Genomic DNA, 16,039 nt, shown 5'->3' on the forward strand with positions numbered 1-16,039 from the left:
ATTATTCCACTCCTTATCAGATAGTGATCATAATTTGTGTATTATTTGTCATTTTGCTTATTGCTTTTGGGTATAATACCAAATTTGTTCAGTAAATTAAGTTAAATGTGTTTGAACTGTTACAAATAGAAGCCATTATAAAAATCTTGTAAGAATGGTAATGAACTGGAGGAGGTTTGCATTTTCTTTTTTCTTTTCTTTCTAAATGGCATTTAGGTGTGTTGAACTTGATAAAGAGGAGATCCTGTTTGGCGGGTGCTCTGCTGTTGCAATTTCTGAAAGCCATGGGAATGAGGGAGGGCATTGCAATTCTATATATAAAGCATCCAAGCTTGAAGAGGTAAGCCTAGAAAGTGGCAGTGGCAGCACTACCCATTTGGAACAGAGGAGAGTACTGAAAAATCTCTCCAGTTAGGGCATGCATCATGTTTCCAACAGTAATACTGCTCATCTTCTGCAGTTTTCTGCAATCTGCTGGTAAGTCAAAGATGCCTGTCTTCCTCCTGGTATATGATGTGAAGGAAAATACGCATGTATTGAAACAAAGTGGGTAACTCGATTGTAATATTGTAACACATGTGGTTCAGGTCTTGCTTTCCTTTCCCACAACCATCAGAATTAAGTTTACACATTTTCTTCTCCCTCACTGCATCTTAAAACACAATTGCATATTTAATAAATACACAACTGAAACAGAACTATCTGGTCTTAACTTTTTTTAGAAATGTGGTTACTGATTTGTTGGATCATTCCCTAGAACTGGTTTCCTAGATACGGGGAATATTTTTTTAATGGTCTTATGTTGTGTTTCTAAGCTGCCAAGTGCCATCATCTTTCAGGTGTTCATGATGCAGTGCTCTAGTAATGTCATTGTGTAAGATGTAGATCTTCTGCGTAGAGTAATGATCAAAATCTTTTTCCTTTGTTATGCAAAATCCAAAAAGTATTAAGTATGAGCTATGGGATGGCATTACTTTTCTGAAGAATGATATGATATGATATGATATGAACAATCCTGTGCTGGAAAATAGTCAAATGATTACAGTCTAAAAGATTTACATGACTCTTAAAGTATTCCTCCATATATTATTCAATACAATTCTTTAGTCTTTTAAAGGACTCTGTCTTACTTTTTTGATCCAACCCATCTGAATATCAGATGACTGTAATTTTTTAAGAAGACTTCACAAGTAAGTTCATTGATTCTGTAGTTACTCTGCCTTCTTATTTATTCCTCTTCCTGTAGTGTTTTCAATGGATTCTTTGAGCATGAGTCTTTTTTGCCATGGTTTGGCATTGCTTAAGATAATAGTTTCTTTTTGTCTCTTCTGTATATTCTCTGTAACTATCAATTGTTACAATTCTGATTTCAAGAACATGTTGCAAGCTGCTAAAAAGCGTACTTCACTTGCTTAAGTTTGAACAAAGTTAAATTTATTTCTTCTGTATTGTGTTTACTACATTTAATGAACCATATAGTTTAAATTGTGTGAGGACATGTATTACTCTTAAATCACTGACTTAAACTGTAGCACTAAAAAAAATTAAAATATAAGCAACTCAACCCTTTTGTTGATTCTCAGAGCCAATTTCTAATCTCAGCTATATTGTTACAAAACAAGTATAACTCCATTCACTGTATTAGCACCATTGTAACCAAGATCAAGTCAAGTACCTGAACATGGGTCCTAACCCCAAATGCAGATGACTGCAAGTTCTTAATCTACATGACTTCATATGTTAGATGAGTAAATGTATTACTATAAATACTAATATTTGCGATCAAATGGAAAATTACTGTCAACCCCTACTCAGCCACAAACTTTATGTATAAAGTTGGTATTTACAAATAGGCCCTCATTTATAAAGGACTGTGTTGTCTAGGGTGGAACTTCAGTTGTATTTAAGCATAAAACCCTAAAAGTAGGATCTAGAAAATTCTTACAGAGCAGTAATATCTCACTTTGGGATGTATCAACATTTTGGGGCCTTGAAATGCCATGCAAGGTTGGAGACTATGAAAACAAAAGGAAGTTTAATTTTGTCAAGCAACATTTTGAAATCAGACAATAATTGGAGGCATATCTGAACCATAAGAGGTTGATCTGTTCTAAAACTGGTCTACATGCAGGATGCTCATTGTTTTGAACTCTAGATCCAAGTCTTGTTTCTTTAGAATGAGTTAAATCAAAGCAAGGACTCCAATTCTCCTCATCATGGGTCTGCATCTGAATTCCATACCTTGAGTCTGTCTCTAACTAGAAATGTAAATATTCGTTGTAAGAACATGTATTTGATGTGAAGTCTGATGGAAGCTGGAAGATGCATTTCCTCTTTCCCTTGATAATGCAAAAAAACCAGTAAACATGCATTAGCCTGATTTTAAAAAGCTACAGAAGTTTAAAAGCAGATTAAAACTATTAGTTCTAGCTTTTACTTAACAAGAGATGCTGATTCATTGATTAAATTGAGGCTTCACCACTTTAGATATTTCAATAGTCAAAACTGTGCATGGATCTTTAAGAGATGTTTATGTACAGTCTTGATATTTTTTCTTACTGAGTATGTAACTAGGAAGTTACCTTGATTTATGCTCTTCAGCAATCTTGTTTTGCAAGAGACAAAGGGAATTAATAATTTCATATTAAAGAGAAATCGTCGTGAACATGTTCAACTGATTACTAGTATTACAGCTATGACTCTAGCACTACCCTTGCTATTAAATTTCATTTTAGGCTTATATAATTTATTTTAAAGCTCTTGTCTTTTCCAGGACTTCTGACATTTCAACATTGCTTTTTGTCCCAAATGAGAAGATAAAAACTGAACCCTTTACAGAACAGAAATCCCAAATTATTCGTGTTTGGAAGTACAAAAAAAGATTTTTATTTCAGTGTTTTGTATCAAATGGAAATACTTTGTTTTCTTTCATTTAGCTTATGTGAAATACTTTAATTGAAGTCATTACAACATAAAGATATACTTTTCTGTAGAGATGTCTCATAGTAACTATAATATAGGAAAAAAATTACATAATTCTTCACAGTAAGTCAAGTTCCTTGTCTCGATTGTATTGATGTGATGAACTAGACAGACTGACCACACAGAAACTGCACCTTGACAGATATAATTCTCAAGGAAGTCAGACCAACTAGAGTAGAGTAAGAATTGAAAGTAAAACTTCCTTTATCTAAGAAAAGTGAAAGTCTGTTTAAGGTTTTATTGAGCTAATTCAAAATAAAGTATTTCATGTCAACTCAAAATCATCCCATTTCTCAAAGGAAAACAGATTACCTGCAGTAATAGTAAAATGTCAGTAAGGAAGATTTCAGTGGTTTAGAAATCTCATTTACCACTAGGACAGCCTTTTCAATGGAAAATTCTTACATGGTTCTAGATACAAGTTCTACATGGGGCCATAGCACTTGCTGCACCTATACAATCTGCCATTTCATTTGGTTATGAATGGTTAATAAAATTGCTAGGATGATTTTACTAATTTATTCAGAGTTAGATGTGAGAAAAAGAATGTAAATGTTGAGAATAATTGCCATATGGTAATTAGTTTAATAGTTTGATCTGACAGGATACAGACTGATTGGCAGATAGTCAGCAAATGGCTCTGTGTTTGTTTTACTAGCCATTCTCTGAGCAAAATGTTAAAGTGGATTTCATATCCTTAGTGATTTTCAGTATAACTCTTGCACACCTCCATGTAATCCAGGATGATTATTACATTCAACTTTTTAATCTAAATACCAAACCTGGAGTATTTGTAACATTTGGTAACTGTTGGGCATGCTTAGATTTGTGAATTGTGAGTTTGAAAAGCTTACAAATAAGCTTTGTAAACTAAGCTGTCTGTTCTGATCTAAATTATTTGTCCATAAAATATTAGATTTCTTGGTTTTTACATCAAGCTCTCTAGATAGATCTCACTTACAATAATGTTTTAGGCATATCTTCGATTCCTGCAAATCAGATATCCTCTGAAGGCAGCTGTTACACAATCTTACTTCCCATTAATATAGTGTTTGTAGTTTGGGATCAAACCGTAGTGATTACAAAACTGTTAAACCAGCTGTAATAGATTATTGAATGAATGGAGATATCAAAATCAAGGGGTTCAAAAAAGGCAGCAGCAACTGTAAGTGTAAAGAGTGCTAGCTCGATAGCCACACAAACTGACTCTGTTACTTTTTGTGGTGTACTTACTGTGCTGCATGGCTCACTAAGAACTTGGAAGGACAGAGGAAGCAGCATGCTGTATTCTGGAGATGCCTGCTGAGTTGCAGGCTGACCATGAAGGTTGTACTGAAACACTGGCAAAAATTCAAACAATTATTAGCCAATGCTGGCCAGCTATAGAGGACAAGGCAATGTAAGGAAGATCTACAATGATTTTCTGATGAGCGTGTCAGACAACTGTGGAAGTTGAAGTGCTGGCCATGCAGCGAGTACAGCAGCTTGCAACACAATAGATAATGAGATCGCTTTGAATTGTTTCTTTCTTGTGGAAATGTTCTTGTTTAGATTATCAAGAAGTTATTATGCTGGTAACTTACTACAACTTAGAAAAATTATGTTACATTGTACTCTTGAGTTTCATTTTTTATTTGTAGAGCACTGTCCCATTCAAATGGACAAAATATCTAGGAAGGATAGAGGGAATACATCTCACTGAACTTCTGCCTTGGCATTTTCACCACAGATAGTCACCTAAGGTTTCCTTTACACCAATGGAGAGAATTTTTTTTTCTTGTGTATAATCCATTCGTTCCATGTTATTTTGCAAGTCAAATGGTACTCAGCAAATTTGTATTTACTTTCACAGCCTGTGAAAAGAGTCCAGACAACTGGCTGAGATGAATGTCATTTAAATCTAATAGAACAACATTTGCAGTGGGAGCACTTCTGTCACTGAATTTACATCATAGATTTACATCCTTGATTTATTACCCTTCTGTCTAGATATTCATTGTATACAATTCCACCAGTGCAGTATTTTAGCTCTTAAAAGCATAGATTAGTTTATCCAGATAACATCTTTTTCAATAAGTATTATTTCAGAGAAGAACTGAGGCATAGAGTGATGGGGAAGTTGGAGATGTCTGGATCTCAGATCGAAAGCAAAGGCGTGTGTTGAAACTCATTCTCCAAATTGTCCTCTTGTGCCTTAATCTAGCCTCACATACAAGCAGAACATCACCTGTTTTCCTACAATCATTGAGATAACACATGATAAATATTACCTCACATTCAGCTGCACAGTGTGGAATTGGCTAGAGAGTCTATTACAGCTGGTGAGCTCCCTAGGGGCTTTTATTCTCTTCAGGATATAAGGAAGCAACAGAAGCCTGCAGAGCTGTAGTGTATGTATAGATATGTATGTAGACTTGACCTGGTTTATGTGATTAAAGAAACCTTCTGCCGTAACATACCTTCCTATTTTCTCTGTTGCTAAAGATTCTAAACATTTAATAGAGAATTACATGGTTTCTACAGTATATTTGCTCCTGCTATCTAAGAAATACTCGACCTGACAAACTTTAAAAATGAGTAGCACATTTCTGAAGCACCCCAGGTCCTTTTTCTTACAGCTTGCTTTGGTTGTTATCATCCAGCTATTGACTGTATGAAAGTTTACTCCATGCATGTACCACCTCTGTCCTTGCACAGGGCTCACTGCTTGTAGATTGGCTGTGGTGGCCCTTTTCAACATCTGTCTTACACTCTGGGCAGGAAGCAAGCTGCTAGGTGAAAGAACCTTTGGGTATGTATGAGGACACAGTGCAGTTGTGCACATGCAGTAGGTCTGGGTATGTGACAGAAGAGGGACCATACCGTAATCCACATTTACTCAACATTCCTTGCTTCTCATAATCAGAAGGGCTTTGTGAAGAGGTGGGTGGAAGGGAGCGGGTAACAGCTTTCATTGTTTTGCCTCAACATGAGGAGCAAAAGCAACAACTAGGCCTGGGGATTTCTCACTCTTCAGCTATAGATCCCATGATACTTGTGAAGAACATGTATTTTCCCAGTTTTGGCTGTTCCCTCCACTACTTCTACCCAGATGGTGGAATAAGAATTGAATAACATGAGGAAAAATTATCCCACATTCTTTTAATGATTTGAGGATGAAGTACAGGAAATCACATATTGCATAAGATTTCTGGCAGCTTTAGGTAATGTTTTACCAGTCACAGAAGAATTTTTTATTACAAGATGAAGTTTTCCACTATAATTTCCATTCAGTCTTGTGTGGCAGGACACAATCGTACATGCTGACCCTGCTTTAACTTGTACCATGTTTAAAAATAAATAAATATTAATCTTACTTGCCATCAGAGGATAACTTCTTCCTGTTATCTTTTTTTCCTTTCACAGCTTTTGAAGGAAATTATTGGTCCCACTTTTTTCTCCAAAAACAGAAAGAATCTCTGCAAAGAAGTAAGTGCCTGACCTGGTATTTAAAGTTCATGTTGCAACTATGAGTAACAACTCAATTCTATATTGCAGAAGACACTGTACAAAACACATAATAAAAATAAGTCCTTGCCTCAAGAGCATACATTTTAAAGCATTAGTTTTAGAAATTCTCAATTAAGAGTTTGCCTGTAAAAAGATGGTAAAATATGTTGTCTCACTCTGGTAAGTTTTACACTAATTGGAAAGTGCTTTAGTGTTCCATGCTGAGGTTTCGATGCCTAAGGATAGAAACTGTGAGCAGTTTAGTAGCCTTCCACATTTAGAAATTTGCTATTGAAGTAATTTGTGTGATCTGTTTGATTTTCATTCCTGCAGATTACTGCCTAATATTACCCAAGAATTTAGGAAATGGATTCTTTTGATGCTGCAAAGTCCAGGAAATTAAACAAAGCTGATGCCGCATATAGGCTAGGTCTATGACATTATTTTAAAGATTTTAAAGATTTTAAAGATTGCAGGTTAAAACAAATCTATGTGCAAGGGAAAGATCAGAATATGAAATAGTTCTGCCTCACCTTCATAGCCAGCAGCCAGTGGGGAGTCAGGGTATGGACAGATATCCACTTCAACATCCAGCTGTGCCTGCTGAAGCTATTGTTGCCACAGTTCTGGTAGTTTCCCAGAAGTTTTCCCTTAACTCCTAAGAGGCTTCTGTGTATGCACCCAAATCTGTAAGCAAAATTAACTCCAGCCACCTACTTACTGCAAATTTGTACTAGTCCTTCTGAGTCTAAAAATACAAAAGATAATAAGATACTACTGTTTTTTGTAATGTATGCCAGGTCAAAACACAAAATAATTAGCATATTATAGCTTTAAAGTACTAAAAATATTAGGTATCAGAAGTACTGTTAGAAAGGCAAGTACCATTAAAGTGTTAACTCATAATTAAAATGGTAAGTTCTGACAACAGTGATTGTGGTATTTTCTGTTATAAAGAAATTTCACTGTGGTTCAAAAGAAGGCTGGACAAGTACTTGGAAGCCAGAGCACAAGAGGGAGTAAGCAGGCAAATCCTAATAGCCTCACAAAATCACCTGAATAGAAAATAATTGGAGACTGAGAGAGTGTCTGGGGAAGTATACGTGCTTGACCTGATGGTACTCTTCCCTCAGGCAGTCTCTTAATGATCACTGCTGGAAGTAACATACTGAGCTACACCAACCTTGGTCAGAACCAATACAACTTTTCACATGTTTTTTCCTGAAGAAATGTGAAGCACTGACTTTTCAATTTAAATTTAATTCATTAAACGTTTAGTTTTCCACATCCATGACAAGAATGAATAAATGTCATCATGCTAACATGATATACTGTATTTTACAAGAGGTGCTGTTCTATAAGGCAATAACCCTTCCAAAAACACACAATTTTGACTAGATCCTTTCTAAAATAAATACATATATCAGTCCTAGTATTCCAAACAATTTTTCTATCATATTCTATTTACAGACTTTCTTCCTAGTAATCCATAATCTTAATGTTTTACCTTAAAATACTGTGCTTTACTGTTGCATACTGTTAAAAATCTGTGTACTCCAAAAGTTGCTGCATTTCAGTGGTTGATAATGAAATTCTTGATCCAGTTTGGGGACAATGCAGAGGTGTAGAACAAAAAGAATTATATAAAATGCAAATTTATCATAATGAGAAGCATTTCTTTAGGCAGAATAAGCAGTGTGGCTTGAATTAGTTGAATTTTCATTCAGCATAAGCATGGAAAAGCTACGTGAAGTTTGTACTAAAGGTAAAAATAGTTGACCATTTGTGATCAGCAAAAAAAAAAAATAAATCAGTAGCTCATCTCTGTCTTCTGTCTGTTCTTACAAGAGGAACAGTAGGGCATGGATATACACAAAAGAAAATCCCTAGATATCACTTAATAAAAACTGAGCTCAAAAGACAAACATATAATCTAGTTTTAAACTTTCTTGAGTTATTGACATTCCCATTTGTTATTTTTCTCTCATAAGATTTTAATAAAAACAAATACACTGAAGGCACTCCTATATTTATAGAAAGGGGCACCTATTGCACTCTGACCATTCTGCAACCCCAGGTAATCATTCCTTGGCACACTCTGAAAAAGCTGCAATTTGCTGGTCAGTATCACTTAAGCACAATTTATTAAACTAGCTGGAATTGGGCATGAAGTATCAATGATAACAATTAGCCAATTCCTATTTTCCAGTCAGACATTTTGGATAGCACACAAGTATGGAAAAGGAGTACTTTTTGACCACAGGTAACAGCTCATCGGGAAACAGTGTTTTCTACATGACCTGAATAAAAACAGTGGTGTTCTGTAGTCATTTGATCACTCTTTAAGAGTAAAAGTGTTTTGGCTTTAAAGCTGTGAATATAAATTGCAGGTAGAGTTTGCTAAACTTACCTGATACTTTGTGCTTCTAAGATATATTCTGAGATATTTGAGCTTCATATGACTCCATAAGCAAAAATAATTAAAAAACTAAAAGTAACGATATGAGTCTGGAAATGTATAACCAAGGACATGATTTTACTTACTTCAGTAGTTCTATCAACTTCAGAGGGACTGTTCAAATGCTTTAAGTAGGTACAGAAATATCTAACATCAAGCGCTGGAGTTGTATATCTTTTTTGATTCATTTCAACCTCCTAAAATCTGTCCACTCAGATGAAAAGTGATTACTTTTTAAGAATGAAAACTGATTTAAACATTCCATATATTTACAAAGCTGGCTAGAACTTTGTCAAAGAAACACAGAGCCAAAAAATGGGAACTTAGAACTTGGGCCTTGAAGACTCTTTGGATATCTAATGGTCTGACTGCAATGAATCATGATACAGTAACACCATAGACAGCTTCGTAAATGTGCCTGAGATGTTAAAGGTCTTTCCAGTAGCAAGCTGTCACCTTTGCAAACAGATTGAGCAGACCGAAATAAGAAGGTAAACCTTTATATTACCCACGAAGGAGATGGAAGGCTGTTTCCCAAGCTAGGAAGAAGCTAGGTAGCTCTCCTCTGCTTACAGTAAATAAGAATATTGATCTGACTACAACTACTGTTTCACTTCCTGACTTGAGATAAAATTTGGAGGTTGCCAAAAAAAAAAAAGCTAGGATGTTGTTTACATAATTAATCTGAATAGAAACTTACTAGCTTTTCCTGCTATTTATATTTGAAAAGGCAATCAGAAAGAGCAAATATGCTGTTAGGAGACCTAAATCCATTTTTCTCTTTCACTTTTATAGTTTTGAGCAAGGAGTCCTGTTCTACCTGGGGTGGAGGGCATTTTTCAACCTTTGATAAATATCAGTATGACTTCACTGGGACCTGCAACTATATCTTTGCAACTGTATGTGATGAAACCAGCCCAGACTTCAACATTCAGTTCCGCCGTGGGCTGGACAAAAAAATTGCGAGGATCATTATTGAGCTGGGACCTTCTGTTGTCATTGTTGAGAAAGGCAGCATTTCTGTCAGGAGTGTTGGGTAAGATTCTGTGATGAATGGGAAAAAGTGTTTAAAGAAGGCAAGGAGTTATATGGCAGTTACACTAAAGAAGACTATTTTGTATCAAAAATGAATTAACAAATTAGAGAATTTGGCACAGTTAACTGGACTCTACTCTTATTTCTCCCTATCAAGCATTCACACTCTCTAGATAGGTACTACATTTGCAGTTATTTGAATCAAGCTTAGAGTACATTTGTGCAGGCAAAGGCATAAACTAACCTTCTCGGACCAAAACAATTCTCTCATTGAAACTACAGTCTCCTAGATACTACCAGTCTGCTTATGCGGTATCTCTATGCTTATGTAGTATCTCTACTACAAGCACAGATGAAATAGCTTATACACTTTAGTAGATATTAGTTGAAATTCCTGTGTTTTACTTAAGAGTTCATTTGATTTGAGACATAGACAACTCTGAACCCTCTGTGCTAAAGATAACACATATAAAGGGTAAAAGAGAAACTTTGAACTATAGAACCAACAGAGAAATATTGGAGGGGCTTACAAAGAAGTCCTTGTGTATGAGACCACTGACTGTTCACATTATTCCAAGGATTACCATGTCCAGAAAACAGCTGTTTCATTCATTTATTCATCAGCTCATCATTCATTCATTCTTCTAGAAAAATTGCTCCCATACAAGGAAATTTCTCCAGAGGAGTTTTCAGCATTTTTATCAGATAGTCGGTTTTGAATTTTTGTCTGTGAGTACACACAGTTACAGGAAATAATTGACTGTGGATAGTCTGTATCTTGTTATACTTACCTGGGTACAATATCTACCATGACAAAAAGACAACTTGCAGTTATACCTTAATTTAGCAAACTGTATTTAGAAAAACTTGCTTTATTAGTTTATGTTCTAGGAAAACTATATAAATCTGTGGGCATAACCTAATGATCTGCATTTTAAATTTTTGTCCTACATTCACAAGAACCAAATGCCATGACTGACCTGGTCTGACACTGCACGTAGCCCTGCTTCACATGGAAGGCTGGCCTGGGCGACTTCAGAAGGTTGCCAACCAACTTTTCAATGATTATATCACATACTTACTGAGTACTTAAAAAAATGTATTTGTTCTTTAATGTTGTTAGTTTGTAGCATTAGAATTCACCTGCAATGAGGAAAATCTAATTCTGCTACAACATTGCCATTATGGGTTTCTTTAACCTTGTCAGTTTTCGGTTGTAGCAATAATTCCTGTATTAACAGGCTGTCATCCATAGAAGCTCTGCGGGATAATCAGCAACAGTTCTACCACACAAACTGAATTCTTACAAGTTCTTGAAATGTATAACTGTACCCTAATAAAGCCAAACCAAGTGAAGATGCCAAGTTCTGTGCAAACATTTTCACTGCTATAATCAGTATGCAACTGTCTCCTGGTGATTCTTCTATGAAACTGCTGACATTGGTTTTCAATCAACAGAAATTTTAATGTATCTTGAAATGTTACAGTTACAAAGGAAAAAATATCTATTTCATGTTGCTGCAAGTACTCAGATTGTAAACATATTATATCTGAAGAAGATAACTAATACCCGCATAATATTGGTATGAGAAGGTCAGTTTCTCTTCTCACCTTATTACAGTGTCATTAAGTTGCCTTACACCAGTAATGGAATTCAAATAGCACCTTATGGACGCAGCATCCGTCTGGTGGCCAAGCTGATGGAGATGGAGCTAGTTGTCATGTGGAACAATGATGACTATCTTATGGTTAGTAAAATGGTCTCATAACGAAGAGAAAATTCTCAGTGACCTACTGGAATGACAAATTGTCTTTAGACTTGGGTGCTTTTTGCATGTGTTTACTATTTGGATATTTATTCTTTTCCTGCTTCATCCGTTCCTCTTGAAATAAACAACTTTTTGCTTTTTATACCTGCATGTTTCTTTTCCTTCCAGCATTGGTAGTTAACCAAAGCCACAAATGTTGAGACTTGTGGATGCTTCTACAGATTTTAAACTTTCCTCAGGCTATTCCAGCAGCTATAATGTTTTGCTAAAAGGATGTTGAAGTTTTTTAAAGTTGTGTAAAATTTAATAGTGGTCTATGCCATAGCTTTGTTGTTTCTACTGTGCTTCCCCTGGACATCTTTTGGTTTTAAACACATGGTGTTCCTACCAGCTCCTTTGCTCCTTTCCTTTTTTCTAAATCTTTTCATGTTTTCCCTCCAAAATCCCTAATATATTTTTGAAAAGAGGATACATTTTCTCAGCATGGCCTGTGATATTAATGCCACAAAAGACACTGAATTCTAAATTGGTAAGTTTGCTAAAACAGGGAGATTGTTATGATTATAAATTGTCTGGGAGATTTACCAGCACTACTATCACACATATAACAGGAAATCTCTTGTGATGGATACACACTACATTGTATGTATAGTCAGATTATTTCCTCTGATCTAAGGCTTTGATAATAATTCATTGATTGTAGCCAGTAGTAGTATTACCACTTTACTCTCCAGAGCAATAGAAAAATTGAATAACCTTCTTCTGAAAGCAGATTTTCTTCCTGTAACCTTCAATTTCTTAAAAGAATAAAATTGTGCTTTGTCAACAATGATGTCAGGAAGAAAACAGCATCATTTCCATTTCTATTTTTTCTATCTCCTTAGAATATTATCCCCCCTCAGTTCTCTGGAAATGTCTTAGAATCTTATTAATTTATTAAATAAAAAAAATCACAACATTCACTATTTGCCTATTGGGAAAAGAAGTCGCTGCTTCCAAAACTTTTCCTCCAGTCAAGTCACTGAAATTAATGAGAAGGATCATCTTTAACTGAATCCTTGAACTGAATTTGTTTGAGAAAGGTAATGCTGTATAGATAATTTTACTTAGGGCAATCCTTTTAAATGTTTTGGTTTATTTTATTTTAGGTTTTGACTGAAAAAAAATATATGGGGAAAACCTGTGGAATGTGTGGAAATTATGATGGTTATGAATTGAATGAATTTGTGAGTGAAGGTAAGATCTAACGACAGGTCAGATGGAAGAAGACCTAGTTAAACAGTTAAACTGAGTCAAGATGGAAATTTAATACTATACTAACATTGCTCTGACTGCTCAATTTCAGATTTGAGCAAAGCACTCCCATAGGTCACCAACACACCTATCATATGATTATGCTACATACTATTATTTGCTATGATGATAATATTGTGGGTTCCTCAGACAAGTGATAATGACTGTCTTCTATTTTAAAAACAGGTGGTAAGGATCACACTCTCTCATCGAAATTTCAGAACAGTCTAGGTTCATAGCAAGGTACAGTGAGGGAAATTATTACGTTAGGCAGAAGCAAGAATGAGGCTGTAATAAAAAGAACATAGTGGACAAGAACATTAAGAAGTAGTGTGCCCTAATAAGGGTGGATCTTTAGAACAAACTAGTTGGTGCTGAGAACTTGACCTCTGTGCTGTATGTGGTTTGGATGGTTCACTTCAGAGTGTCTCTAATCTGGCCTGTTGAACTGATGCCCATTAGTAGTTGGAGCTTATTACACATGCTCTTGGAGCACATGTTCTGGCTTGGTTTCATCTTAAAGGAACTCTAGGCCAAGATCACTCCAAATTGTATGGAGTGGGGATGTTTGGAAGATTTGCTTTAAAAGCACACTGCTAATCTGAACTACAGTGTTAGTGTGGAGATATTAAATTGCACAGTAGACTAATCTCAGATGAACATAGCCAGATGCAGTTTTCTATACACATCACAGAAAAGAGTTCTAAAAAGTATACAATATTTTTTGGGTTGTGATGAGTGTAAACCCACATATAGGGAAAAATATAAGAATGGGGGATGAGGAGAAGAGGCATGAATTAGCAGCTCACAAAAGATAGCACAGCAGGCAGAAAAATGGTAGCAGCTGGTATCATGTAAGGTAGTAGATGTGGTAGGTTTGGAAATAGCTCAGAGAAATTATCAAGATGATAAAAGTATGCTTTACTGAATAGACTCCAGGTAGAGTGCAAAAGAGGTAGTTGTTATCATCAGGAGGATTAATTAGTAGGACCTTTCACAGTCAAAGAGTAGAATCTGAGTTTTGCTACATCACAGCAAGAATTAAACAAATCCATGTGGGCTTTTCCCTGACAAATTATAACTGTTCATTTTGCAGGTAAATTGCTGGATACATACAAATTTGCTGCATTACAAAAAATGGATGACCCATCAGAGATCTGCCTGTCTGAGGAGATATCAATTTCCACCTTTCCTCACAAAAAATACGTAAGAAAGATCTTCTTGGTTTTCTGCAGCATGATTCTTAACAGAGCTGGAAAGATAGATAGATAGATAGATAGATAGATAGATAGATAGATAGCAACAATGGAGAGGCAACAGTGACATAAAACTGACTTCCATGAAAATGGATAAAGCCAAAATTTGTATAGCATATGAGAAAGAAAAGGATTTCTTTGCATTAAAATACATTTTGAAAGAGGCCCATGGGCATTACTGAGGCTGGGCTTATATCGCACATATAAACCTACCCACATTTAGCTCACAGCTTTCTGAAATTTCATGCAGGTCATCACAGGAAATTCATGGATACCAGTGAAGTTTTAAAGAAATGTTTATTGAACAACTGGAGACCTGATTATAAGCTGTACAGACTTGAAGACATTCAATGATGCTTTAAACATATTGCCAGATAACAACGATAACAGGGCCAACCACTACCAACTGCTATCACTTCCAGACCTAGAAAATCATCATACCTGAAACATGATGCATCCATGTAACTATGGTTGAAAGAGGAAGCTTGGTAGCAGCAAAGAACAAAAGGACTTATATTTCTTAGATTTTGCAGATACAGGAATCAAATCCTACTTAAGATGTTCCTGTTAAGTTGTTTTACCAGGGAAACTCAAATTTTGCATTCCTGCACAGATTTTACAGAATCACAGAATGGTTTAGCTTGGAAGGGATCTCTTCAGATCATCCAGTCCAACCCCTCTGCTCAAGCAGGGTCAGCTAGAGCAGGTTGTCAAGACTAATGTCCTAGTAGATTTTCAGTATCTCCTGGGTGCATCTTCCAGGCTGAGGAGGTGGAAACTCCACAATTTCTCTCAGCAATCTCTGTGTGTGTGTGCTTGTTTGTTTGTTTGTTTGTGTGTTTGTTTGTTTGTTTGTTTTTTCTACCTAGCAGGTCATAAAATCGCCATATACCTAATGGCAAATGCTCATTGCTATCCTCTAAAAAGCATTTCACTTTACACAGAATGATGATGCTTTGCAATTCTCATGTACTTATTTGTTTACAGTATGCAGGTGACTAGTAATTACAGAATGCTTAAAAAGTTTTCTCTTGAAATAGGAGATTTTTCTTCTTTTTTCCTTAATACTTTCATCTTATTTTTCTAGCAACCCAAGAATCTCTCAGTTTGAACATAGAAATCATTCCTCTTACTAAAAAGTTTAGCTTTCATACTACAGAGGAAGAGCCAGCTAGAATCCTTCTGAAATTCTCCTTTTCCCAGAACAGAAAAAGAAACATTAGTTTTGTAGCATTTCATTAACAAGAGCAGGAATAAAGAACAGGAGTTTCTGTGGGTCCTGTGAGGAAGATACTTTTCTGAAGATAAGGATTGTAAGTATTACTTGCATTCACACTGAAAATTAGTTTGATCTGATGGAGAACTTCTGTTGGTTGGGAGGTTTAACCTTTTTAGATTGTTTCTCTTTGAGACCTTGTACTGCAGCAGGCAGCATGATAGGCAATACAAACATACCAAATGTTTGCTCAAAGGGGGATGTTTGTCCTGGAACTGAATCTCCATGAGACAACACACTCCCTGCCTGTAATGTTCTCAGCCATTTTTATGGGGATTAATGGTACTGAAAAATGAGTTAATTTTCCACTTAAGGCCAGTTGGAACTAATTTAACATATCAAGATCCTTCTATTACACAATGCATTTATATTCCCTTCTGTTCATGAACTCATGCATTTTAAGTCAAATGCATATTACTAAACTGTAAGGGAAAAAAAGCAAACAAGCCAACAAGAAAATCATAACTAGCAGTGATATTCT

General features: G+C 35.6%; 1 protein-coding gene across 1 annotated transcript in view; it reads left to right on the forward strand.

Moving 5' to 3' along the window:
* Positions 1-425: 425 nt before the first annotated feature.
* MUC6 (mucin 6, oligomeric mucus/gel-forming) overlaps positions 426-16,039 on the forward strand; it is a 59,611-nt gene continuing 43,997 nt past the window's right edge. The window contains exons 1-6 of the mRNA XM_054826478.1: positions 426-477; positions 6,388-6,450; positions 9,725-9,965; positions 11,586-11,712; positions 12,882-12,969; positions 14,123-14,232. Coding sequence (XP_054682453.1) covers positions 426-477; positions 6,388-6,450; positions 9,725-9,965; positions 11,586-11,712; positions 12,882-12,969; positions 14,123-14,232 — 681 coding nt within the window. The remainder of the gene's footprint in view (positions 478-6,387; positions 6,451-9,724; positions 9,966-11,585; positions 11,713-12,881; positions 12,970-14,122; positions 14,233-16,039) is intronic.

This window comes from Grus americana, chromosome 5, assembly GCF_028858705.1.
Source record: "Grus americana isolate bGruAme1 chromosome 5, bGruAme1.mat, whole genome shotgun sequence".
Lineage (NCBI taxonomy): Eukaryota > Metazoa > Chordata > Aves > Gruiformes > Gruidae > Grus > Grus americana.